The sequence below is a fragment of the Xenopus tropicalis genome, chromosome 4, assembly GCF_000004195.4.
Source record: "Xenopus tropicalis strain Nigerian chromosome 4, UCB_Xtro_10.0, whole genome shotgun sequence".
Classification (NCBI taxonomy): domain Eukaryota; kingdom Metazoa; phylum Chordata; class Amphibia; order Anura; family Pipidae; genus Xenopus; species Xenopus tropicalis.
This window is the reverse complement of record NC_030680.2, coordinates 31,364,426-31,391,015: the sequence shown is the minus strand read 5'-3', so window position 1 is coordinate 31,391,015 and position 26,590 is coordinate 31,364,426. Positions and strand designations below refer to the sequence as shown.

The window sequence follows — 26,590 nt, the reverse complement described above, 5'->3', positions numbered from 1 at the left end:
ATCCAGGACTTCCGGGTGGGAGGGGAGGGTCTCATCAGTGCATTATCGCACATTTTGTAGCATAAAAAGGTAAAGCACAAAACCACAGTCTTGTAAGGATAGTGGACACCAAATAGTCCACTATTCCCAGGAGGCACACGGAGGAGGCAAGTACCTGTGGGGAAATACCTTGTATTGGATCAGCCTGTCCCACATGGCAGCTATACATAGTTTTAGGTGCTTCATCCCAATCATCCTGGGCAAGGTTGAGGATGTCAGAGTGTTTTTGTGTCGAGGAATGTGGGGAAAGAGTATCCTCAACATTGAGAGTGCTTAGGATGGGGATGAGTCAACCAAATTGTGCAAATGATGAATTTGGAAGAACAGTGCAAGATTCTATGTCTTACACTTGGACATGAGATAAGGGAAGAGTTTTGTATAATGTTCCACAGGTAGTTAATCCCCTGAGATTGCCAGTATATAAAGTCCTCCAGGTTACGAAAAGTGGGGAAGGAAGGAGTTGCCTCACAGAGGTAAGCTGGGGATGACTGCGGATATTTCTCTTTTTATAAGATGTTTCTGAATAAAGTTTTTGTCCATATACATTTGCTGTTGAAGAGGCCTTGTGTTTCTCACTTTGACAGTAAAACCTTTATTACAATCACTCATGCAGATGCACACCTGAAGGTAGTATATGTGACAGCAATTGGATCATGATTCCACCAAACCCTAAAGCTAATGCCACACGTAGCGTATGGAGCGTATTTTCGGTAAGCTGAAAACCGCTTGCAGAGAATATGGTCCATATGCTCAAAAATGCCCGTACCCAGGCCCGGATTTGTGGAGAGGCCACAAAGGCCCGGGCCTAGGGCGGCAGAAATCTTGGGGCGGCATGCCGCCCCGCTGCACCACTGCTCCGTATGCATGATTTGGCCTACAGCGCATGCGCGCACCCCTCACCCGCTGTTCGCGCATGAGCGCGCAAAACCCCGCCTCCCTCTGCACACATGCGCACTGGTGGGGGGGGGGGGCGTGTGACCGGGGGCGGCCTCGGGGAGGCCAATTGGGAAATCCGGCCCTGCCCGTACCTGTGCCTGCACCCGAATGAATGAAATATGCTCGAGTGCAGGCACATGTAGCTGATATCCGCCGAAAATATGAAGTCTTGTGTCTTTTGGCGGATATCAGCTACATATGCCTGCACCCGAGCGTATTCCATTCATTCGGGTGCAGGCACAAAGTAGGTTGAATTTACAGTAGCATGGCGTTTTTCAGCTTGCAGAGAATATGCCCGTGTGGCATTAGCCTAAGGCTGATGCCACACCGTGCGCATGGCATATATTTTCGGCAAGTCGAAAAGCGATTGCCAACAATATGCGCCATACGCTCCTACCTGTGCCTGCACCCGAATGAATATAATAGGTTGGGTGCAGGAACATGTAGCCGAAATCCGCATAAAGAGGCGAGCGAATGCAAAGTCTCACGTTTTTATGTGGATATCGGCTACATGTGCCTGCACCCGAGCATATTCCATTCATTTCGGTGCAGGCACAGGTAGGAGCATACGGCGAGTATTTTCTGCAAGTGTTTTTCGGCTTGCTGAAAAAATACGCATGGTGTGGCATCAGCCTAACACTTTCTGCAGGATTCAGCAGAACCTGAACTTAAAACTCATGAGACTCCAAAGTCTAGATAACTGAATGCAACAATTCAGCGCACCCTCGCTTGTAGCAGGCACACAGCAAGTTGCCAAAGCAATCGGACCACTGAATGTCCCCATTAACAATAAAATAAGACTTCAGCTTGGGTGCATGCAACTAAGTGCAAAAACATGGAAACTGTTGCAAAATAAGGTCCAATATTATGAGATTCCGGCTTAGTTTGAGCCTTGCCTCTCGTAGCCCCATAGTTTCCCTAATTGATTTTATAAAAGAAAACAACAGTGGCCGGCATATGAAAGAAAGAGGAGGGAAAGTGCTGCAGTACTCACTGGTGCAGGCTGAAGTGGACTTGCAAGGTCAGGGTTTCCTTTGTTCTGGTAACTGGAAATATTTCCTTCCTATTGGAAAGAAAACCGCACAGAGCTTGTTAGTGCATATCATGCGTAGGGGGACTGCATTCATATTATATAACTATATATATATATATATAAAGCCATGCTGCTTCTTTGTAGTTTAGAGTCACTTCAAACTTCCTGGTTACAGACGACCAGTGACAGGCTAGAGGGCAGGGCTTTCTTTAAAGAAACAGCAACTCCATTTCCTCTCTGTAAATCCGGCTTCCCCCACCCCCTCCTCCAGTTTTTGTCTGCCCTGCCACTCTCCTCAGTATAGCTCAGATACATGCCTGGACTAATCCTACACTAATTATCACACAAGGAGAGAGTTTTATCACATTGTAATAGGTGGCTCCTCACTAATATGTGGGAAAAAGCTGTTATTTGGAATTTGTTGCTTACTATATTAAATCATTGTGTGACTCTTCAAAATGTAACCTGTCCATACACATATAGATACCAATTCTGCACAGATGGTCATAAGACAGACCATACAGTACACAGAACAATGAAGACTGCAAGAATCTTGCAAATATGAATGTACAGATATGAACAAATGAATGTGACCATAATATTCAGACCTGTCAGATCCCAGAGGTGAAAGTTAGATTTCCATGGCATGATATATATATCTGTGTCCAGACTGTTTGTCTCAACACGCATGAATATGTATGGCTGCTTAAGAGGGCGCGAAAAGGCGTTCAAGTTGTTGTCTAAGGTTGTGCAAACAGGGTTGGACTGGATCGGTGGTACACCTGGTGGGATCTGACCCTAGTATGCCGAGGAGCCCCCACTGACCCAGTCTTCTCCTCCCCCCAAGACTATATGCACCGGAGCTGCGTGCTCCCTCTCCAATGACGGGGGGTGTGAGGGGGGGTGGAAAAGGGGAACAGGAGCTTGCAACTGGGATGGGGGAGCTCCCAGACAGCAGCCCCAGTTGGCCCGTGACACCCCTATCTGACACTGTGTGCAGAAATTCAGTACTGCCTATGTACTTGCCCAGGGCAGAGAAAGGATGCTGGGGCTCTGAAAGAGCATAGTGGCACAGAAATGTATCCCATTCCCCAATTTTCTTCACCATCGTTGTGGGTTATCTGATGGGACAGGTACCCCAGGTCTGCCCATTTTGGTAAGATGTCTGAGGGCCAGAAGGTAGTGATATGCAATTCAGCCCAAAACAAGGGGGTAAGGGTGGGTTGAGGAAGATTGATTGCCCCCAGAGGTGGGTCACTAGGGTTGCCACCTTTTCTGTAGAAAAAAAAAAAAATACCGGCCTTCCTATATTTTTATGTTTTTTTCCTATGGGCACCAAGCAACATTTTAACTAGCTAGTCCAGTAAAATACCTGCCAGGTGGCAACCCTATGGGGGGAATTCACAAAAGTGCTGATATTGAGACAAAATAAAAGTGGAGATTGATTTGTCGGATTTTCCACCTAATTCTCAAACCTCTATCTCCACTTTTGTGAATTTGTCTTTTAAACAGACTGTTTTCAGATTTTGTCATTTTCCCAACATTTTTTTATGAATTTGCCTTTAGCTGTCGGTGCCACAAACCCAGTCCCACAGCTACATGAGCCTTGGAATAAGGATTTTACCAGCAGGATTTTGCATTTTATTTGCCAATTTTCATTTCATTTTGGGGTATTTCCTGAAGGGTAACTTTAGTTTGCCCAGGGAAACTATATATCATTTTTTTCAGGACAAGCTGGGCTTTCTAATGTTTTCTATATTTCTGTGTAATTCCACTTCTGCAACAAAACATAAGGGTCTAAATACCTTCTTCTCTGGCCCCTACTCACTATTGGTCAGCAGCAATCCGGCCCCTACTCACTACTGGTCAGCAGCAATCCGGCCCCACACCAACATGCCCAGTTAAAAGGGGCCCAACAGGACTAGGGCCCAGCGGGTCTTTATCCAGTGCCCTGTTTGGGTGCCAGTGCGTGTGTGCTGTTTGCTGATAACCAAGATGGCTGCTGGGAACAGAAGGGAACACGGCTAAAGGCTGGGGGACCAATGCTGTCAAGCAGCTCTGTAGTTCTGGACATGCTATGGGGGCACAGACTTTGTCACCCTGTGATCTACTCTTGCCATCTGGCCTCCATCATGAGATCTACCACAGTTAAAATAGTGCGACATTTATCATTTGGCGCAATAAGCAAGAAAAAGAATCAAGCGATGTTTAACAAATTCACATAGCAATATATAAATGCAGTGCCAAATTCACATTTAATGCCCACATAACATTATTGAAGTGCCAACTTCAAGTTTAATGTGAAAGGATTGTAGTAGTTTTACTTCCCTTCGTCATGGCTCACTTTGTAGCCTGCACAGAGACACATATATAAAGTGGGAACAAATATATACAGCGGCCCGGTGGGGACAAACTTCTATACTGGGATGAAACTACAAAGACAGATGGCTTGAGAAGCCACACTCAAAAGCTCCAGTATGCTGGGGGGAAATGAAATGGCAGGATGTCATCCCACTGCATTCCGCCTCGAGGTCTACCAGAAACTTTAAAGTGATCTACTGGTAGACTGAGATCTACCTTTGGGCACCCCTGCTCTACAACTATAAAATTGCTACAGTTTATAGAAAGGCTTCAGCTCCCTGCAGGGTTGATAATATTTTCATTGCGATGTCACCTCTCAGTTCCTATTGCATTACAATAAGCATGAGGACCTTGTTTGTCTGCTTTACTGAAGTTCATTACTGAACCCTGTAATCTCTTTGTTCCCCATACTCTTCTCTCTCCCTTCTCTGCCTAACTAGAGTATTACCCAAGCAGAATTCCGCATTTCATTTATGTTCTGTGCCAGATGGTTTTTTTGCTGTCTTAGTTTAGGGGCATCCTGGGGGAACTTTTAATTTACTTAGGAAAACAAGATATCATTTTTTTTCAAGGAGAACCTGAGATTTCTGTTTCTGTAATTGCAATTTTGTAACAAGATTTAAAGCTCCAAAAAACAAATAAATACTACTTTTTTCAATATAGGGATGTAGGTCAGAAATACTGTGTTTTGTTTTATTAGCAAAAATCCAACTGATTTGGAAAGCCCACATCTTGCCAGTTTGCCAGTACCAGATATGTATAACTTTATGGAGACCACAAAATTCTGCATTTTTTACATATCAAGGCCAAAATACAGACTGTCACCATCCCTATATTTGTCAAACATAGGTAAGTGCCTAGTGCCCCCCCCCCCACCATTGTGCCCTAGGCATGTGCCTTTTCTGCCTACCCATACTTCCGGCGTTGGTATAAATTGACCCATTACTCTGAAATGGATAGAATTGTCAACCATAGTCCTCCAATATCATCTGAAGCAGGGAGCACAACAGGCAGTGTCGGACTGGCCCACCAGGATACCAGGGGGGTCAAGGTGTCAGTGGGCCCCCTTGCTTATAACTATTTGGCCAATTGCATGGTCAGTGCCCATTTCTGTATGAAAAAAGGAGATGGAAGGATAGAGAAAAGAGACTTGTATAATAAAGAGGTTGAGGGAGGAGAGGTGTAATAATAGTTTAGAAAGTGGACCTATGGTCCAAGGTTTTCTGGTGGGCCCCTGGCATCTCAATCCGACACTGACAACAGGGGGCAGTAAAGGGCTGGGGCCAGGGAAGTTTCAGGTATGGGCAAAATGCCATTGAAATGTTGTGTTATACTTTACTTTTTTAAATAAAACTAGTAATATTACAGACTATTAGGAGCCCTTCTCTGACAGCCAACTCAGTTGTTAAAGTGGACCTGTCACCCAGACATAAAAAGCTGTATAATAAAATCCCTTTTCAAATTAAACATGTAACCCAAAGTCATATTTTTATTAACACATCTATACCCATTATATAAGCATTTAAAAGTTCCAGCTGTCAATCAAATATTGCCTGCCCCGACTCTTGGCCTTAGGAATAGGGGTGGGGCATACGGTTACTTTCACTTTCAATTCAGAACTTCTTAGATGTCACTGCACTCCTCACATTCCCCCTCACTCCTTTCAATCTAATTTTGTAACCAGTGGATGGATATGGTTATCAGGTCCCCCCATTCTGGCACAGAAACAAGATTTTGGCAGGATGCACAGCTTGCCTTAATAACAGTGTCCACAAAATGGAGCCTGCCTGTTATCTGCAATGGTGAATTCCAGTGCTGAAGGAAATAAGTTTCAAAAACTTTATATAGTGTAATTGAAGTTTATTTTGCTTGACAAATACAATAGAAAACAATTTGTAATTATTTCTTAGGGTGACAGGTCCCCTTTAAGTGGGAGTGGCTGGGATTAGCAAAGCTACTAATTCTAGCAGTCAGGTCTGTGCACTTTTTAGGTTAAAAAAAATACAGACAAAGGGAACCTTGCACATACTGAACCATATATATATAAATGAAGAACAGAGTGCCGCACACACAGGGACTTTAAAAAAGAACAAAAAATCTTTATTAAACCAACGTTTCGAACACGAAATTGGTTTGTCCCTGAAGAAGAACACATTTAGGGGCTGATTTACTAATCCACGAATTCGAATGGGAAAAATTCGGATTGGAAACGAAAAATTCGGATTGGAAACGTATTTTTGCGATTTTTTTTTTTGTCGCCGTTACAACTTTATCGTAAATTGTCGCGACTTTTTCGTAGCCGTTACGATTTCCTCGTACATTGTCACGACTTTTTCGTATTGAGCGCTCGTAAACGGCGGGCAAAACTTTCAGACTTTGCATGATTTTGGAAGCCTCCCATAGGACTCAATGGCACTCTGCAGCTCCAACCTGGCCCAAGGAAAGCCTCCCATAGGGCTCAATGGCACTCTGCAGCTCCAACCTGGCCCAAGGAAAGTCTCCCATAGGGCTCAATGGCACTCTGCAGCTCCAACCTGGCCCAAGGAAAGTCTCCCATAGGGCTCAATGGCACTCTGCGGCTCCAACCCGGCCCAAGGAAAGTCTCTCATAGGGCTCAATGGCACTCTGCAGCTCCAACCCGGCCCAAGGAAAGTCTCCCATAGGGCTCAATGGCACTCTGCAGCTCCAACCCGGCCAAGGAAAGTCTCCCATAGGGCTCAATGGCACTCTGCAGCTCCAACCCGGCCCAAGGAAAGTCTCCCATAGGACTCAATGGCACTCTGCAGCTCCAACCTGGCCCAAGGAATGTCTCCCATAGGGCTCAATGGCACTCTGCAGCTCCAACCTGGCCCAAGGAAAGTCTCCCATAGGGCTCAATGGCACTCTGCAGCTCACACCCGGCCAAGGAAAGTCTCCCATAGGGCTCAATGGCACTCTGCAGCTCCAACCCGGCCCAAGGAAAGTCTCCCATAGGACTCAATGGCACTCTGCAGCTCCAACCTGGCCCAAGGAATGTCTCCCATAGGGCTCAATGGCACTCTGCAGCTCCAACCCGGCCCAAGGAAAGTCTCCCATAGGGCTCAATGGCACTCTGCAGCTCCAACCTGGCCCAAGGAATGTCTCCCATATGGCTCAATGGCACTCTGCAGCTCCAACCTGGCCCAAGGAAAGTCTCCCATAGGGCTCAATGGCACTCTGCAGCTCCAACCTGGCCCAAGGAAAGTCTCCCATATGGCTCAATGGCACTCTGCAGCTCCAACCTGGCCCAAGGAAAGTCTCCCATAGGGCTCAATGGCACTCTGCAGCTCCAACCTGGCCCAAGGAAAGTCTCCCATAGGGCTCAATGGCACTCTGCAGCTCCAACCTGGCCCAAGGAAAGTCTCCCATAGGGCTCAATGGCACTCTGCAGCTCCAACCTGGCCCAAGGAAAGTCTCCCATAGGGCTCAATGGCACTCTGCAGCTCCAACCCGGCCCAAGGAAAGTCTCCCATAGGGCTCAATGGCACTCTGCAGCTCCAACCCGGCCCAAGGAATGTCTCCCATAGGGCTCAATGGCACTCTGCAGCTCCAACCCGGCCCAAGGAAAGTCTCCCATAGGGCTCAATGGCACTCTGCAGCTCCAACCCGGCCCAAGGAAAGTCTCCCATAGGGCTCAATGGCACTCTGCAGCTCCAACCTGGCCCAAGGAAAGTCTCCCATAGGGCTCAATGGCACTCTGCAGCTCCAACCTGGCCCAAGGAAAGTCTCCCATAGGGCTCAATGGCACTCTGCAGCTCCAACCCGGCCCAAGGAAAGTCTCCCATAGGGCTCAATGGCACTCTGCAGCTCCAACCCGGCCCAAGGAAAGTCTCCCATAGGGCTCAATGGCACTCTGCAGGTCCAACCCGGCCCAAGGAAAGTCTCCCATAGGGCTCAATGGCACTCTGCAGCTCCAACCTGGCCCAAGGAAAGTCTCCCATAGGGCTCAATGGCACTCTGCCGCTCCAACCTGGCCCAAGGAAAGTCTCCCATAGGGCTCAATGGCACTCTGCAGCTCCAACCCGGCCCAAGGAAAGTCTCCCATAGGGCTCAATGGCACTCTGCAGCTCCAACCCGGCCCAAGGAAAGCCTCCCATAGGGCTCAATGGCACTCTGCAGCTCCAACCCGGCCCAAGGAAAGTCTCCCATAGGGCTCAATGGCACTCTGCAGCTCCAACCCGGCCCAAGGAAAGTCTCCAATAGGGCTCAATGGCACTCTGCAGCTCCAACCCGGCCCAAGGAAAGTCTCCCATAGGGCTCAATGGCACTCTGCAGCTCCAACCCGGCCCAAGGAAAGTCTCCCATAGGGCTCAATGGCACTCTGCAGCTCCAACCCGGCCCAAGGAAAGTCTCCCATAGGGCTCAATGGCACTCTGCAGCTCCAACCCGGCCCAAGGAAAGTCTCCCATAGGGCTCAATGGCACTCTGCAGCTCCAACCCGGCCCAAGGAAAGTCTCCCATAGGGCTCAATGGCACTCTGCAGCTCCAACCTGGCCCAAGGAAAGTCTCCCATAGGGCTCAATGGCACTCTGCAGCTCCAACCTGGCCCAAGAAAAGTCACGATACTGAAGCTTGAATGAATCCGAAACTTTCGTACTCGGCGCAAAGGCTACGAAAAAGTTGCGACAATTTGCGCAAGTCGTAACACTACGAAAAAGTTGCGACAATTTGCAAAACAGTCGTAATGGCTACGAAAAAGTCGCAACAATTTACGAAAAAAATCGCAAAATACCGATCATTACGAAAAAACGCATTTGGATGCCTTCAGACCGTTCCTGGATTAGTAAATCAGCCCCTTAGTGTTCGAAACGTTGGATTAATAAAGATTTTTTTTCTTTTTTAAAGTCCCTGTGTGTGCGGCACTCTGTTCTTCATTTACATAAATTTCTGGCCAGCTTGGGCAGTTGATTGTTTGTAGGGAGTGCTCCTTTTGTTTCTTTTGTACTGAACCATATATATATATATATATATATATATATATATATAGATAGCAAAAAAAGGGAAAGTTGTGCTCAACCACTAAATTTTAAACCATTAGGCGGGGGTGCAATGAGGTTGTGACCACGAAATACACAGAAACAACAACAAGAGATCCTCTGCACTCACCCATTATCAATATATAGAACATTAAGACATTTGGTGCATTTAAGCTACTAAGAAATGCCCTTCCCTTTAAGCAAAACAGGGATTGTTTGTCCATATATTGCAATATACTTCAAGCTGGCCAACTGCGTCAAAGTCATCCATTTTGACCAGATCCTACACTGACTTATGCGATTCATTAAGAATTCTACTGCTTCAATATACATTTAGCCAAGGGACTAAGTTTTACCTGCAACTTACTTGCTTTCAAGGTTAAAGGGTTTTAACCTTGAAAGCAAGTAAGTTGCAGGTAAAACTTAGTCCCTTGGCTAAATGTATATTGAAGCAGTAGAATTCTTAATGAATCGCATAAGTCAGTGTAGGAACTGGTCAAAAGGGATGACTTTGACGCAGTTGGCCAGCTTGAAGTATATTGCAATATATGGACAAACAATCCCTGTTTTGCTTAAAGGGAAGGGCATTTCTTAGTAGCTTAAATGCACCGAATGTCTTAATGTTCTATATATTGATAATGGGTGAGTGCAGAGGATCTCTTGTTGTTGTTTCTGTATATATATATATATATATATATATAAATAACTGTATTTAGTACAATCTTTTTGTATCGTGCTTTTTAAAGGTACAAAAATCGTACTTTGATAAATCTGCCCCATATACTTATTTTTTTTTTAGCATAGCTATACCGAAGTATGTGGTTTAGAAATGCCATCAAAACTTCTAAGTTTAGGAAAGCTTTGCAGTTTGCTAGTTTGGTGTATAAAGATGCTTTACCTATTTTGAATTAATCAGAATGTGTACTTTCCAAAATGGATGTTTCTGATATATGTGTTTCTTTTATGGAAAACTGTTTTTTTTTTAATTTTTTTTGACACTTAGAAGCCTAAATCTTGTTACCAAAGTGGAATAACACAAACATTCTAGCATATTTTGAAAGCTTAGGTTGTCCTGAAAAAAACAATATATTGTTTCCTGGGTAAATTAAAAGTCCCCCTAAAGTAAAACAGCGCAAAATGTTCAAAAACTGTTTGGCAATAAAAGTTCCAATAAAAACACCAAATTAACAGTTAATTGGGTAATTAGTAAGTAATTAATTAGTAGGATATTGTTTACTGTAAACAATACTTGTTTGTTTACTTAACTGTTGTCATGACAACTGCATTGTGATGTCACCCACCAGAAGCTGTTGTCGTGACAACGCATTGTGACATCAATCACCAGAAGCTAACTGTTGTCATGACAACCCATTGTGACATCACTCACTCGAAGCTGTTGTCATGCCAACCCCATTGTGACATCATCACCAGAGGTTACTTAACCAGCACTGCTGAAAGCAGTCCTCATTCTGTGAGGGTTCCTTCACAGTAAACAACAGAGGATTTTTTCTCTGACTTATTGGATCTGTTTGCAGTCTAAAGCAACCAGATTAATATTTTTTCATATTCCTTTCTGCAGAGCAGAATTTTAAAATGAAAAATAAATTCCGTCTTGGAAAAAGAAAAAAACATTTTCATCAGAAAAGACCAAAGAAAGAAGCAAGCAATAAAATGAGCCCCATCATTTATTTCCTAATAGTCGCATTGATTGGTTTTCTGCCAATATTTCTCTGGGGTGTTACCATTGGTCCTTTTGCACAGACCACCTTTTTTGTTAAAGGAAGTTCTGAGATTGAGGGATCTGATGCAAGAGCCTCCAACCTGATACCTGAGGGGAACCAGGAACAGAATATTTTACCCGACACAACCAAAAATATAGAGAAAGTGCCAACAGAGAAGGGTCAAATCCAGTTGGATGTAAAATTAAAACCAACTGCAGAATTAATTAAGAACCTTGTGGACATAGTAAAAGATCAGCAGCAGAATTCTAAGGCAGTCAAAGCCATTATGAACAATATTGATAGGGAGGTGCACAATGTTAGGCAAGAATTGGCCGTGCAGAAATCCCAGATTACGTCCATAAAGAAAACATGGTGCCGTACAATAGATAAATCTCCAGTATGGAATATCCTGGCTAAGGTCACTCACCGCACCATCAGGCGGGAATACTTTACTTTCGGCTTATTCATATCGCGGCAGGTCTTCAGGCTGTCTCGGTACGTTAGGTTTCTCCGAAATTACTAGCAAGCGGGTCAAAGTGGGAGAGAAGTGGAAGAAGATGTCACACGTGGGAAGGAGTAGGGGGGGCTGCATGCCCTGCACTTGGGCCCGGGGATGTCTAGTTACGTTATTGCAAGTCTCCATTATCCTGGCTAAGGCCATTCCCTGCACCATCAGCCATGAATACTTCACTTTCAGCTCATTCGCTTTAAGGCCCGTCTTCAGATTGTGTCCATATTGTAGGTTTCTCCATTAATATGACTTCAATGTATGAACTAAGATTGGAGGAGTATAAGATAAAGGAGACTTCTGGCAACCAAGTCACAAAGGGAAAGAAAACAGAAGCAGAAGAAGATGTCACATGTGGGAAGGAGTGGGGGGGGGGCTGCATGCCCTGCACTCGGGCCCGGGGATGTCTAGTTACGTTATTGCAAGTCTCCATTATCCTGGCTAAGGCCATTCCCTGCACCATCAGCCATGAATACTTCACTTTCAGCTCATTCGCTTTAAGGCTTCAGATTGTGTCCATACTGTAGGTTTCTCCATTAATATGAATTCAATGTATGAACTAAGATTGGAGGAGTATAAGATAAAGGAGACTTCTGGCAACCAAGTCATAGAGGGAAAGAAAACAGAAGAAGAAGAAGAAGATGCCACACGTCACCCGCCAGAGTTTAGGCACAAGGAGCATCTGGCTGACATTACTCACATTTCTACATGTAGATTCCCAGCTGCTACAGTGCATATAATATGCCGTGTGTTACATGCTGATTGGCTGTGTAAATACTTGATCTGTAAACTGTATTTACACAGCTTTATAATGGGCCCCTTAATTTCTTTAATTTTGTATCTATAATAATATTGAAAAAATAAAAATATTAATAACACACATCGTGTTTGTATAGTTTTTAAAATTATTCATGGTCTTGAAGTAAGGGTGTTATTATTATTATACACAGTACATGGCTGCCATCAGGAAAGGGTTACAGGGGTGCATCTGATCAGAATTAGGTCTCTTGCACACATTAATAGTAGATTTACCATTGCAAATGTACCAATATCTGTTTAGTTTTTAAATAGACCTGAACCTGAGAAGAGGATTGGCTAGACATGAATGGGGTATGGCATGAAGGATGGCAGCCATGGCTGTTTATAATAGAGCATGACGTGGATCAAGAGTGGTCAAAATGTCAAAATTATCTGCTTTCAGAAAGTACCTTAATGATTGGCACCAATAAGAGTGACATTTGTGCCCAATTTAGCCAGACTGCACTTGCAGTTCCCCTATTTGTTATTTTCTCCCCCCCCCCGGATGAGGGCTGTGGGTCTTGTCACTCCTACCTTGCACCTCAGAATGGCGCACAAGTTAGGGGTGGGTGGGGGCAGGAGGGGAGGACACCTACATGCCTTCCCCACATGAACCTTTTGGATCGAGCGTGGGCAAATGCAGTTTGAATAGTTTTGTTACAGTAACATTTTTAGCGCAGCCAGGCAGGACTGAAAATCCAATAAAAAGACTAAGAATGCATTAAGTCTTCTAAAATAAAATACAGAAGGTATTGCACAGTGCAATTAGTTATATTATTATTCACATTGTCAAAAAAGTTTTTTAGGGCAAAAACACACAATACAGGGGGAAGTGTACTGGCCAGTATTTTACAATGTTATTAATAGGGCTGAATGATCAGTAGGAGGGCCACTGTCTTTATTATATTTTCTAGGAAGGGGGCAGGAAGTAAAGACAACAGCAGATGTAGTCTACATGTGTCTGTGGCTCCTTGGGAATAAATGGTGGCTTTAAATGCTGTTCCCCCACCAACAACTATTACCAGACTGTCATAGAGCCCAAAATGCTTGTTTTGCCACTAATAATGATTTAGGCAGCTTAGTTACCATCAAGTAGAAAGTGCTGTTTAATTATATCAGAGAAAGGGGGGGGGGGGTCTTTAAAAAATTGAATTAGTTGCTTAAATTAAAACTCTATAGAAGATGGCCTTTCTGTAATTTGGTACTTTTTGGGTAAGGGTTCCCATACCTAACGGAACATAAAAAATTGGTATAAAATCCAGGAAAATGTAAAATCAGGGAAAAGTATTAAAGCAACTTAAGCTTCCAGTATTGAAAGAAAAAAATGTAAATGATGAGGTTAAAGCAACGCAGTATTAATGTGACTCTATGGGAGAGCACTGGCAAAACCGCTCTGAGAATCACAACTTTACCCTAATACCACATACCTATAAAATGATATTTTAGGTACCCTCTCTATTCCCCTTTACAGAAGGAGCCAATAATTGTATTTCAGAGTACAAGGCAGGCTCTACAACAGAGGTGCCAAGACTTTATCACCCTGGGATCTACTCTTGCCACCTGGCCTCCATCATGAGATCTACCACAGTTAAAATAGTGCAACATTTATCATTTGGCGCAATAAGCAAGAAAAAGTATCAATCGATGTTTAACAAATAGGAATATAGAAATGCAGAGCCAAATTCACATTTAATGCCCATATAATATTATTCAAGTGCCAACTTCAAGTTTAATGTGAAAGGATTGTAGTCCCTTAGTCATGGCTTACTTTGTAGTCTGCACACAGAAACATATATAGAGTGGGAACAAATATATACAGCGGCCCGGTACAATCTTCTATACTGGGGGGGGGACAATCTTCTATACTGGGATGAAACTACAAAGACAGATGGCTTGAGAAGCCGCACTCAAAAGCTCCAGTATGCTGGGGGGAAATGAAGTGGCAGGATGTCATCCCACTGCATTCCACCTCCTGGTCTACCAGAAACTTTAAAGCAGGGGTGGCCAGACATTTTGTGGTCGCGATCGACCAGAAGCATGCGGAATGCGGAAGTGCGGCATGAATGCATACGTATGTTACGCAGCATACGTACGCATTCACGCAGCACTTCCGCATCCCCGGCTTGATCGAGGTCCACCAGAAATCCACGGGGGATCGACTGGTGGACCGCGATCAATGTATTGGCTACCCCTGCTTTAAAGTGATCTACTGGTAGACCGTGATCTACCTTTTGGGCACCCCTGGTTTACAGCATGTTAGGGTTGAATATTTTTGGATCTACACATCCCTACCAGACAGGGCCTGAAGTAAGCAGCTTGGCAAATTCAGGACAACCACTACTAATTATATTTTTCTATGTCCATTAAGCCTCCTGGCAATGGGCAGCAGATTTGTATTGAACTGCAGTTCTGCCAGTTGCCAGTCCTGGGTTGAAGGTCTTACACCCACTGCATTTTAACTCTTCTTGTAATGTGTTTTAATTATTGTATTCTCTATTCTGCAAATAGTAACACATTTCAAAATTATGCCAGATGGGTCAGAAAGCCTGTGTCAGATTTTTTTTATTATGCAGTTTAATATTAGTAAAGTGATATAAGTATTATTAAAGATTTATTTTGTATTGCAGTGTTACACTAATATTTATAATCAAAATACATGATCTGCACACATAGGGGCCATTCACTAAAGTAATAATTCAGAGTAACCACAATAATTTCTGATGTTCTAAAATGTCACAAAAATTATTTTATCGGTCGTACGAAAATATTGTGATTGCGTTCCAAAAGTCAAAAAATGTTCGGATCCCAACTATCGGAAACGGCGCAAAAACCTTTTTGGCTTTGAAACCTTCAATGTATGATTTTGGAAGCTTTCCATAGGACTCAATGGCACTACAGATCCAACCTGGCCAAAAGATAGTAATGATACCAAAGCTTGAATGCATTCCGAAATGTTCGTAGTTAACGAAAGTTAACAAAAACCACAAAAAAGTCGTGGAATTTTAACAAAATTATTGTGGACATTATGAAATGTTCTATAAGTTAGAAACAATACGACTTTTTCTCATAAATAATTAATTGTGGTTTTATAAATGAGCCCCAAAGTGTTCTATGCTCACTACTGCCCCTTCATAGACTAATTTAGGAATAGTATGTGTATGTATTCATGGGCAACATAACATTACTTTTATATTGATAGCCACCTTTGTTTTTTTTCCCATTCTGATTTCCAAATAATTGTCCTAGTAATTTCTATTTGCAGCAGACTATATTTCATTTTGCATTTTGCTGCCTTTCAATCAACTTGGAAATCATCCATGCTGTAAACAACTTGCAATTACCTCCAAATGCACTAAACCAAAACAAATATTTTGATAACACACAGAAAACTTGTGTTATAAAAGGATTGTTTAGTTAAGCCAGAGCAACCAATCCAATGTTCAGTATATAAAAACCGACCGGTACCGATACATGATACCTTCTTATCTGTTGCTACGGGTTACTGGACCTGTGCACAAGTTGCACTCTTTATTTTACTACTGTTTTAGCTTATATGAGGAAATATGATACAAAATAGTAGTTCATGTAAAAAAAAAGGCCCAAACGAAGGACCTCAGGAGGTAATAGCAAGGGTAGACATAAATGACTACCCTCTACAGTTCTAATTATTGAGAAACTAACTAGTATACTACTACAGCGTTTTTCAACCGCTGTTCCGATGTTGCCTGGTGTGCCGTAGGCAGGGCCGCAATTTTTACTTTCAAAAAAAAAAAATCCGGGCCCTGTCATTGGTTGCGCCCCGTGTGTACGGGTGACGTCAGTACGCATGGGGCGCAACGTTATAAAAGGGCCTGTGTGCGGTCGCGTGTAGGCAGAAGTGCAGAGGCGGCGCGCGTGAGGGGAAGATGCTGCTGAAGCCGCCGAAGAGTAAAATGCTGCTGGGCACCAATGTATTAGGGGGGGCCACGGGGCACACTGACTTATGGGGGCACTGCTGCTGGGCACCAATGTACTAGGGGGGCTGGCTCTTGGCACCAATGTACTGGGGGGCACTGCTGCTGGGCACCAATGTACTAGGGGGGCACTGCTCTTGGCACCAATGTACTAGGGGGGCACTGCTGCTGGGCACCAATGTACTAGGGGGGCACTGCTCTTGGCACCAATGTACTAGGGGGGCACTGCTGCTGGGCACCAATGTACTAGGGGGGCACTGCTCTTGGCACCAATGTACTAGGGGGGCACTGCTGCTGGGCACCAGTGCACTAGGGGGGCACTGCTCTTGGCACCAATGTACTAGGGGGGCACTGCTCTTGGCACCAATGTACTAGGGGGGCACTGCTGCTGGGCACCAGTGTACTAGGGGGGCACTGCTCTTGGCACCAATGTACTAGGGGGGCACTGCTCTTGGCACCAATGTACTAGGGGGGCACTGCTGCAGGGCACCAGTGTACTAGGGGGGCACTGCTCTTGGCACCAATGTACTAGGGGGGCACTGCTGCTGGGCACCAATGTACTAGGGGGGCACTGCTCTTGGCACCAATGTACTAGGGGGGCACTGCTGCTGGGCACAGAGTTAAATTTTTTAACATTTTCTAATGGTGGTGTCCAAAAAAGGTTGAAAAACACTGTACTACTAGATAACAAAAACAATTTGGGAAGGTCTGGGAGCCATAAATCCAATATCGTTACCCGAATGGGTTTGGCAATTCAGCACTAACCAATTAAAGTATTTTTAAATGAATATGTCTCGTTAAGTGTACCTGATGGGCAATGTAAGTGCCATATGTATAGTGCAGAAACTAGGCGGCATATCTACCCCAGTTATAAATTCCCTCCTATTGACTGCCTTCACTTTCCTATCCCCCCCCCCCCTCTTCCCCTCCTTTTAAGACTTTCTTTCTCCTTTACCCCCCACGTTAATGGATATGTTGGAAGGATTCAAAAGAATATGCACAAAATGGAAAACGGATACATACCATTAATGTAATATAATGAAACATTGATACTAATATTGTGTGAAAATGTATTAATACCCCTTTTTTCCTTTCTGTTCACATGTTTATAAAATCAAAACATTCTCAATAACAAACAACAACAAATAACAATAAAGAACTTCCCGACCACTTGCTGTAGTGAGAGTCCCAAGATGGCGCTGGAACGCATGTGGCGCAATATAACTACGTCGTGACAGGGCCCTTCTTCCCTTAAACCCGTCCCACATCGACGTCACCTCCCTCTTTCCCACCGGCCCTCTGTAGAGGAAGCACGCGTTGTTTCGCGGCTCACGGTCTTAGGTGAAAAAAGTGAAATAAAATAAAATCAGCAAGGTAAGCCCGGTGTATAACGTGATAGGAAGTCTTGTTGTGGGTGCCTGAGGGGAATTACGTGGGGAATCTGTCCGTGCGGCCCAGTTGTGCTCGCTTCCGACCCTCGGTGTTCCGACTGTTCCAGGGCTAATTACAGCTGTGCATGGCTGGGGTAGTGATACCCGTCCCGACAGCAATAATGGCACAGAGGGACTAATGAATGACCATCCTTATTCCTGTCAGACATGGATTTCGGGGTACAGAATCGAGGGGTGTGTGGCCAAATAATTGTCCAAGTAGTAATGAAGAGTGACAGATCTGACAGTAGGAATTTACTCTCTTTAAACCCATGAAATAGGTGGGGTCTTCCCATAAGGTTCTGTTTATAACGTGCTGCGCTTATAGGCAGTATGACCAGCAATTTGCTCTGTTATATTATGTGATTGGATGAAATGGCACACTCATGTCTGATTGGCTGTAGGTGCTGCTAAATCCAGTGTTCCCCAGAACAGCTGTCTGTGTGGCCCCCTCTCCGGCTCCCATAATCCTTTGGGTCCTGGGGGTTACGATTGGCCCATCGTTTTCACTTCTTAGAACAGTTTGTGCCTTTCACTACCATATTTTTAAGTCCCTCCCATCCCCCCCCCCTCACAATAACCTGAATTATAATAGTTATAACATTTGGGGCTCATTCTAGCTGGAAAAGATAAAACAAATAGTGTGTATATATAATGTATCCTCCCTCCCTTGTGAGAGTAGAGTGGTGCTGGTTGCCTGGGTCTGAGGAAAATACACTCTTAGGGGCACATTTACTTACCCACGAACGGGCCGAATGCGTCCGATTGCGGTTTTTTTTCGTAATGATCGGTATTTGGCGATTTTTCGGAAAGTTATTGCGACTTTTTCGTTGCCATTCCGAATGTTGCGCAAAATGTTGTGATTTTTCGTAGCGTTCGGATTCATTCAAGCTTCAGTATGGTGACTTTTCTTGGGCCAGGTTGGAGCTGCAGAGTGCCATTGAGTCCTATGGGAGGCTTCCAAAATCATGCTAAGTCTGAAAGTTTCGCCCGCCGCTTACGAGCGCTCAATACGAAAAAGTTGCGACAAGATACGAGCGAATCGTAATGGCTACGAAAAAGTCGCGTTTTTTCGCGAAAATCGTATCGGTAACTAAAAAGTTGCGTCAATTTCCGAAAAGTCGTAAAGACGCCGAAAAAGTCGCAAAATGTTCGTTTTCCAATCGAAATTTTTCCAATTCGAATTCGTGTCTTAGTAAATCAGCCCCATAGAGTGACAGACTACATTAATGCTTAGTTCATTTTAAGTTAAACTTTCCCTTTAAGGTTAAGTTGTATAACTGCTGGTCAGTTGGACAGGTACGCAATTCCTTATCCGGGAACCTTATTCAGAAAGTTTGAATAATAGGAAAGCCATCTCCCATAGAGTCCATTTAAAGCACGTAATTCTAATTTTTTTTTAAAAGGATAAAACAGTAGCGTGTACTTGATGGTAACTAAGCTGCATGAATCCATTTTGGGGGCAGAACAATCTTGTTGGGTTTATTTCATGTTTAAATATAAAGATCTAGAATACACAAGGGTCCCTTATACTGGAAACCTCAGGCCCCAAGCATTCTGGATAGTGCATCCCCTATACAGGTATAGGACCTGTTTTCCAGAACATGACCTGGGGTTTTCTGGATTGGGGATGTATCCGTAATTTGGATCACCCTGCTTTAAACATTAAATAAACCCAACAATATGGATTTCTTATATCTTAATTGAGATCAAGTTCAAAGCTGTGTTTTATTACAGTGAAAAGGAAAATAATTTGTAAAAATCTTAATTGTTTGAATAAGTTTATGGGAGATGTCCTTCCTGTAATTTAGAGCTTTCTGGATAACGGACTTCCAGATAACGTATCCTATACCTGTACGTAATGCACCCGACTAGCCCCAGTAATATTCCATTAAGCTGCTTATCAAAATGACTTATGGGCTGTTAATTGGTTGATGCCACAATTTATGTAGGGGGCATTATTTTGAAGAACATTTTGTGACCTGTTGACAGGCTTCAGGTTACCATGGCAGCACAAGATACCAAAAGACCCTTTTTGAAAGCTTTTTGTGTCTTGCCTTCAGTTCAGTATCATTGAGGGGTGGCTCACATTTAACTTATTTTTTGGTATGTTATAGAACTGCCTTTTCTAAGCAACTTTTCAATTGGTCTTCAATAATTTATTATAGTTTTTGGTTTATTTGCCTTATTTTTCTAACTCTTTACAGCTTTCAAATGAGGGTCACTGACCCCCAGCAGCCAAAAAAATTATTGCTCATTTTTTTTTTTTTTTGTTGTTTTTCTGTTCACGTCCTCTCCTATTGATTTACAATCCTCTAATTTAAACTGCTCCCTTGTCGCTAAGGTAATTTGGACCCTAGCAACCCAATAGCTGCAGAGCTGCTGAACAAAAAGTGAAATATAAAAAAACCTAGAAATAATCAAAATTGAAGACAATCTGTAAATTGTTTAAGAATATTACTCTCTACATAATGTTAAGTTAACTTAAAAGTGAACAACCCCCTTAAGAAGAAGCCTCCTTTGCACAGGTTTATTATCCTTTGTTTATACAGAGCTCAGATGTTGAAAAAACAAATTGTCTTTAGTCATAAATACCAAGATATTTTGCTCCATCCTAATAAATAATGGACCAAGATGTTACATTAATGCAGAGGGTAGTTTGCTATTGTTGGCATTGGGTTTGTTGGCATGTTTTGCTGCTTGTTTGCTCACCAGTGGGGTTAGATAAGGCAAAGCTGTTTATATTGCTGCATCTTGCTTAAGAGACAGACTGATCCAATCTTTGCTGCAGGATTAAAGTGACGACCAAAAGCAAGTTGCTACATTACAGGGAAATATAATATCCTCCTGGTGACCTCTGGGAGCTGTGTGGGTTCTTGTGTGCGTTCCAGACCCGGCAGAATACTAGGAATAAAATAAGGTCTTTCTTAGTACATGAAACAGAAGTCCAGGCTGGTGCTGTCCGTGTCACTAACTCCATGTAATCTTGTTGTTTTCCTTCTGACTCAGGATGCGTTACGTAGCTGCTTATCTTCTGGCGGTCCTCGGGGGCACAGAGAGCCCTAGCATTGCTGACCTGACAAAGATCCTTAGCAGTGTTGGCATTGAAACAGATCAACAGCGTGCAGAGAAGGTGGGTTCACTGTACCAATAAAACCCTGTTTCTTAAAGGTCCAGGCACTCCTAGTAAATCCCAAAAAAGTGCTTCATAGGTGGGTGCACTGATTTGCCTGTTACTAACAAATCTTGTATGGATGTTGTCCCAAACCCATCCATGGTTTGCGGCGGGTCCATACAAGATTTGTGAGTAGCAGGCAGGTTTGGACCAAGCTCTTCCTTCTGCCCTCCCAGCCCGCAACCTTATTAGGCCCCGCTTCCACCTCCATCTTGAGGGACTCCTGCTTTCTTAGTGATGCCAGACATGGGGCAGACCAGGTGCAGGTTTAGAAATAGAGGTGGATTGCTGAATCAGGTGCAGTTCAACTTTTTTTTTTTTTATTTAACCCCTACATCACTACCGTGCCACCATCTACCTTTGCCAGGCGTCGCTAGCACTGCACATGTGCAGTAAAGTAGAATCATAAAGATTACTCTTCTGTGTATGTAAACTCCCTAGCAGAAGATGCTTGGGAATAAGGTAAGATGGCATCAGGCTGGTATGTTGTTTCCCTGCACCAGTGCAAAATGGGTTCACTTTGGGTGCCTAATTTATTGACACCCCCTAGTGATTCTAGTTTTTTTTTTCGTTCAACCTTGGGTCCCCTGATGTTGCAGGACTACAACACTCAATAGATTGCATTTACCTTTGATTGTATGTTGGAGTATGTGAGAGTGGTAGTCACATTGTAGCAACATCTAAGGGTTTAGAGACAATGCAAAAAAAGTTAATAGTCATAGCCTGTAAAAGCTCTTATAATTAAGTATATAGGCTTTATTATTTGCCCAGAACATCTGTATGACTGTTGGGCATCACATTTACTACAAACCCAAATAGACTTTTTTTTTTTTTTTGATAGGTTGTTAAAGAACTGAAGGGCAAAAGCATTGATGAAGTTATTGCCCAAGGTAAGTCATCATCAATTTTATTCTGGGGCTTTTAAACTCCTTTTTAGTCCTATATTTGTCCAATTTTCCTTCCAGATAGATATGTGGAGCAAAGATAGCCATTCACTGAACTGTAGCCAACAGAGACCAAATAACTGCAGGTTTTGGCACACTAACTAAAGGGGTTACTGTAATGGCTGCAGAACTTTGTTGGGACACCAACTGGATGCCTCTCCAAGACAGCCACATCACCAGGTTATTTTAAAGGAAACTAAAGCCCTGGAGAGTTGCTTAGTTATGGGAAGCCATATTTTGTAGTTAAAGCCTTCCAAACTCTGGAAGCGGTCCATCCTAGTACCCACTGATTGCGAATGTATCTGTTGGGTTTCGCTTGTGGACCAGATCAATCAGAGAAGCTTTTTTTATCAAGGGGATTTCATTGTTGGATCTCCAGTTTCAGGCTTCCCTGGACAACCCCAAGCCTTTAAAAGTGAAACATTTTAGCATAATGCCTGTTTTAGAACCCCATTTATAAATAAATAAATAATAACGTTCACATAAGGGCCCTGGAACATGAGGAGATTTGTCGCCTGCGTTTTTTCCCCCTGACGCTTTGGCGACAGGTCGCCATGACAATACCCACAAAGAGATTTCATGCGAGTTGAGCTCCAGGCGATCTGCTACCCATGGTACACTCAACAGTTAACCCCTCCTCATGTTTACTCAAGTCGCTCAGAAAAGGGTCTGTGTGTGATTTGAAACAGCAGGCGATTTGAAGTAGCCTGGTATGTTTTGACGCTGGCGATTTCCATTGATTTAGCATTGGCTTCTTTTCGCTCGTCTTTTGTCGCCAAATCGCTCTTTTAATAATCGCCGGCGACAAATCTCCTCGTGTGCCAGAGCCCTAAGGGATCATGTACAGGTATGGGATCTGTTATCTAGAAACCCATTATGCAGAAAGCTCAATTACAGGAAGTCCATCTTCCATAGAGTCCATTTTAATCAAATATTAAAAAATTAAAAAAATGTCCTTTTTTTCTGTATTAATAAAACAGTGCATTGTACTAGATACCAATCGAAATGTAATTAATCCTTACTGGATGTAAAACAATCATACTGGGTTTAATTGTTAATCCTTCTGCAGCCTTAATGTATGGAGAGCCAAATTACAGAAAGGCCCAGTATCTGAAAATTCCCAGGTTCTGAGCATTGTGAATAACAGCTCCCATACCGGTACATGGTTATGTGAATATTTAGAATTTTGTTTTGTTGGGGGTAAGAGAGGGGTGCCATTTTATCTTGCCTGTCTTATCTCTTGCAATCCTCTGAAAAAGTGTCAATTAATAGAAAACCAATATGTAACCAATAAGAGAACATTGGAATCCATTAGTATGTATCTACAGAGGTTTGTATACTGGAATTTGTTTGGGAATAGGCTGGGGTTAGCAACTAGAGTGTAGCAGTTATGGGGAACTGCAGTTACTAGATGTAGATACAATTGTTGTAACAGAGCTTTTTTATTTATTTTTGCAGACAATCCACCTATCCAGTGCTGGCCCACAACACTGGGAGGGAGCTCTCCATGTGGCCATGTTGGGCACACGTATGTGCCATAATGAGTGAGTGGTGACTCCTTGAACCACGCACGCTCATCATGCACATGGGTGTTACCCTTCCAGTGTGGGGGGCTTGGCACAGGCTAGGGGGCTTTTCTGCAAAAGAGACTGTTGCTTCCCTTCTGTTAGCCCACATTTTTGGTTGGGGTAACATTTTCATGGGATAGGTGCCCAGGATAGGTAGAAGATCTGTTTTTGCTTTACAGCTCTGGTGCTGGAGGCTGTAAGTTTTTGTATAGTCAATAACTTGCAAAAACAATCTATACAGTATACCCCCTTTCTTCCCTTTTTCATTTTCTGGGCTTTTAGGCCACAGTCAGGGTAAGGGTATGACCTTTTAAACTATTTTATAGGAATCCCAAGGGCAAAGTTGAAATACTTTTTCCTAGAACTGTTCCTGGCAATGTTGGTTGTTAGAGCTTTGTTTCCCTGCTCCCATATAACCCCTTGCACAGAGTGATAGGAAAAGTTAAGGAGTCACAGTATTGTTGTTATTTGTTCAGTCCAAAGACTGCAGATGTACTGCCTCCCTGAATTCTAAGGATTCTATGTTGTTCCTGTGTTACAAGGGACTTGTTTATATTTGCTTGTGTTTTTTTGTTAGGAATGCAAGTAGTTAGGGTCTCTATTGGTATATGTATAACCTCCATGCAGTAGCCCAGAAATATAGGATCAGTGGCATCAGCTCTGAGATAAATATGCAGACTTGGCAAATTCTACATTGGGTGGCCCTAAAAACTACTTGCATGTGGGTGACATTAAATCTCGGCCTTCCTGGTTTATTTGAGTTGTAATGAGCAAAGTTAATTTCATTATTCTGTAATCCTTTTCTCCACCCAAACAATGAATTGTACTGTCACTGGTGACTGCTCCTTTTTAATATTTTAATGAGGTTTACTAATATTTTTTTGGTATACAATAATCTCTCTTCCTAGGTAACACCAAATTAGCCAGCATGCCATCTGGAGGTGCCGTGGCTGCCGCTGCCAGTGGTGGATCTGCTGCCCCTGCTGCTGGAGGATCAGCTGCTCCCGGTATGATCTTCACTGTATTTAAAAGGAAATAAACAACTGTAGCCTGGGTCCAGGTCTCGACTGAGCTTTAAAACAGGCACTGACATTTCAAGTACACAGAGGCCTAAACCGCCCCCACAGGCCCAATAACTAGGGACTATATATGACATTTTACAGCAGCAGCCTTTGTCAAGATCCATAGATTGCCAATCCAATCCAAGCCTGCCTGGATCTCCAACCATTGCCTTTCTGTTAACCAACAATGACTGGATTTAAGGGAATCTTTTTCAGAAACAGCTGGGGGGGGCTGCACACCTAGGCAAGTGCAAGTGGATGAAGATATTTATACAAACGTAAAGCCAAAAATAAAGGCACAAAATGGCCAATAGTAAAAAAAAAAAACAAAAAAAAAAACACTGAGTAGAGGTGGTGGTCCTGGTTCACCAGCCCCAGACCTTCAGCATAGGGTGCATAAAGCAAAGAGCAACAACCACCATGGGCATATAGGCACTTGGGGAAACTCCACAGGAGTAGAGTCCTGAGTGCTTATATGCCCAAGATATTTATGCAGTGAGTGAAAGGACAAACCTCTGTAATACTGCATGCTGCACTATATTTACTCTCTAATTAAATGTAGCTGTGGTGCTCTAGGTCAGTGGTACCCAACCAGTGGCTCACCAGCCCCTTGGATGTTGCTTCTAGTAATGCCAAATAGAGACAATTAAAAAACCAAGCTTTTAAAAGCAAAGGCAATATGTACCTTCAGATTAAACAGCCAAGGTAGTGTTTTCCATTAACCCTTAATATAAGTGGTTAGTTACGGTCTGTGAGCAAGGCATGTGCAATAGAAGAAACCTTGTGTGCTCTGGCTCTAAACATATAGCTGTCTGGGATGATTTTGCTCTGTTCTGTAGATAACTTTGAGGGTTGTCACTTCAAAAAGAGAGATTACATTTCCTGTGTATTTCATAAACCTTATCTAAAGGGTTAATCCAGGAGATGTAATGAAATTGTTGTCTGTTTTGCAGCTGAGGAGAAGAAGGAAGAGAAGAAAGAAGAGTCTGAGGAATCTGATGATGATATGGGCTTTGGACTCTTTGATTAGAAGGATCACTGCTTTCAAACACATCAATAAAAGACAGTTATTTATAGAGCGTTGTCATCGTCCTTTTTTCCCCATATTTCTTTTCACACTGGAATTTTTAGGTGCATAAAAAAATATTCAAATCCTTGGTTCAGAATAAAAATAACATGATAGGGCAACCAGCCAGTTTGTTGGCAGAAACCCACTACATTTTGGGCAGGTTCAATAATATTAGAGAAAAATACAGCCTTCCATCAGTATGGCTGCACTGGTTTATTGATATTAAAACTGGGTTCATACATATAAACAATGTGAAGGCAGAGGAGGCACGTGCCAAAGGCACAGCAATGGGGGGCACTAGGTATGTACCTTTAGCTGCCTACCTCTAGTCTGGGCCTTTGTACCCCCCACTGCTCACCCTCTCATCACCATGCATGCTGATGGGAGGGTAATATTTAGTAAATTGTGCAGTTTTGGTCAAAAGAAATTCACTTCTGAATTTGTCACTTTTTGTTGTATGTGGGAGTTTATTTTAAAAGTGTGGCTGTTTCTAGCAGTAAAACAGAACCCCTGTCTTACTGGGGCTCTAGATAAACCCTCAGGATCACTGCTACAGTCTCAAGACAAAAGGTATCTATCTGTGTTTAGTTTTCCTGGCCCATTTGCACAGCTGCCTTCAGATACCACTGGCACATGTGTAACTGGGAACATGTACCAAACAGGGCCGAAACTAGGGTTAGGCAGAAGAGGCAGCTGCCTAGGGTGCAACGATTGGGGGGCGCCAGGCTGGAGCCTCTCCTGCCTACCCCTAGTCATCTTCCTCTGTCATTGCCCCTGCCGCTTGTCACTAGCGGTGGAGGCAATGACCGTTCTGATCACTCCCCCCCCCTTGCTTGTGCTTTGGCACGCATGCGCTGTTGGGGGGAGGGGGGGTTGCCTGGCCCGCTCCTGGTACCAAAAATATGTCTCTTATGTTTTTATGAGATTGATAGCAGTTTTTACAATTAATACTGTAATAAGAGTGCCACCATTACAGATTCAGGAAGCATCTTCCTATGCT

At 43.4% G+C, this 26,590-nt stretch overlaps 2 protein-coding genes across 6 annotated transcripts in view; one reads left to right on the top strand and one right to left on the bottom strand.

Annotated features, from left to right (window-relative positions):
• Nucleotides 1–17,576, bottom strand: part of pidd1 (p53-induced death domain protein 1) — a 35,123-nt gene extending 17,547 nt beyond the window's left edge. For 3 of the 5 annotated variants that reach the window (XM_004913673.4, XM_004913674.4, XM_002937500.5), the window contains exon 1: nt 1,970–2,209. The gene's annotated coding sequence lies outside the window, so the exon portion shown is untranslated. Of the gene's footprint in view, nt 1–1,969; nt 2,210–17,511 lie in introns of those variants that run through there. The other 2 variants (XM_031900611.1, XM_031900612.1) reach the window with 1 other exon arrangement.
• Nucleotides 17,577–17,685: 109 nt separating this feature from the next.
• Nucleotides 17,686–25,597, top strand: rplp2 (ribosomal protein lateral stalk subunit P2). The gene is made up of 5 exons (NM_001016645.2): nt 17,686–17,717; nt 20,783–20,906; nt 21,790–21,838; nt 24,369–24,467; nt 25,475–25,597. Exons 2-5 carry the CDS (start codon nt 20,784–20,786, stop codon nt 25,549–25,551), a joined length of 348 nt encoding a protein of 115 aa, NP_001016645.1. The 5' UTR covers nt 17,686–17,717; nt 20,783; the 3' UTR covers nt 25,552–25,597.
• The last annotated feature ends 993 nt before the right edge of the window (nt 25,598–26,590 follow it).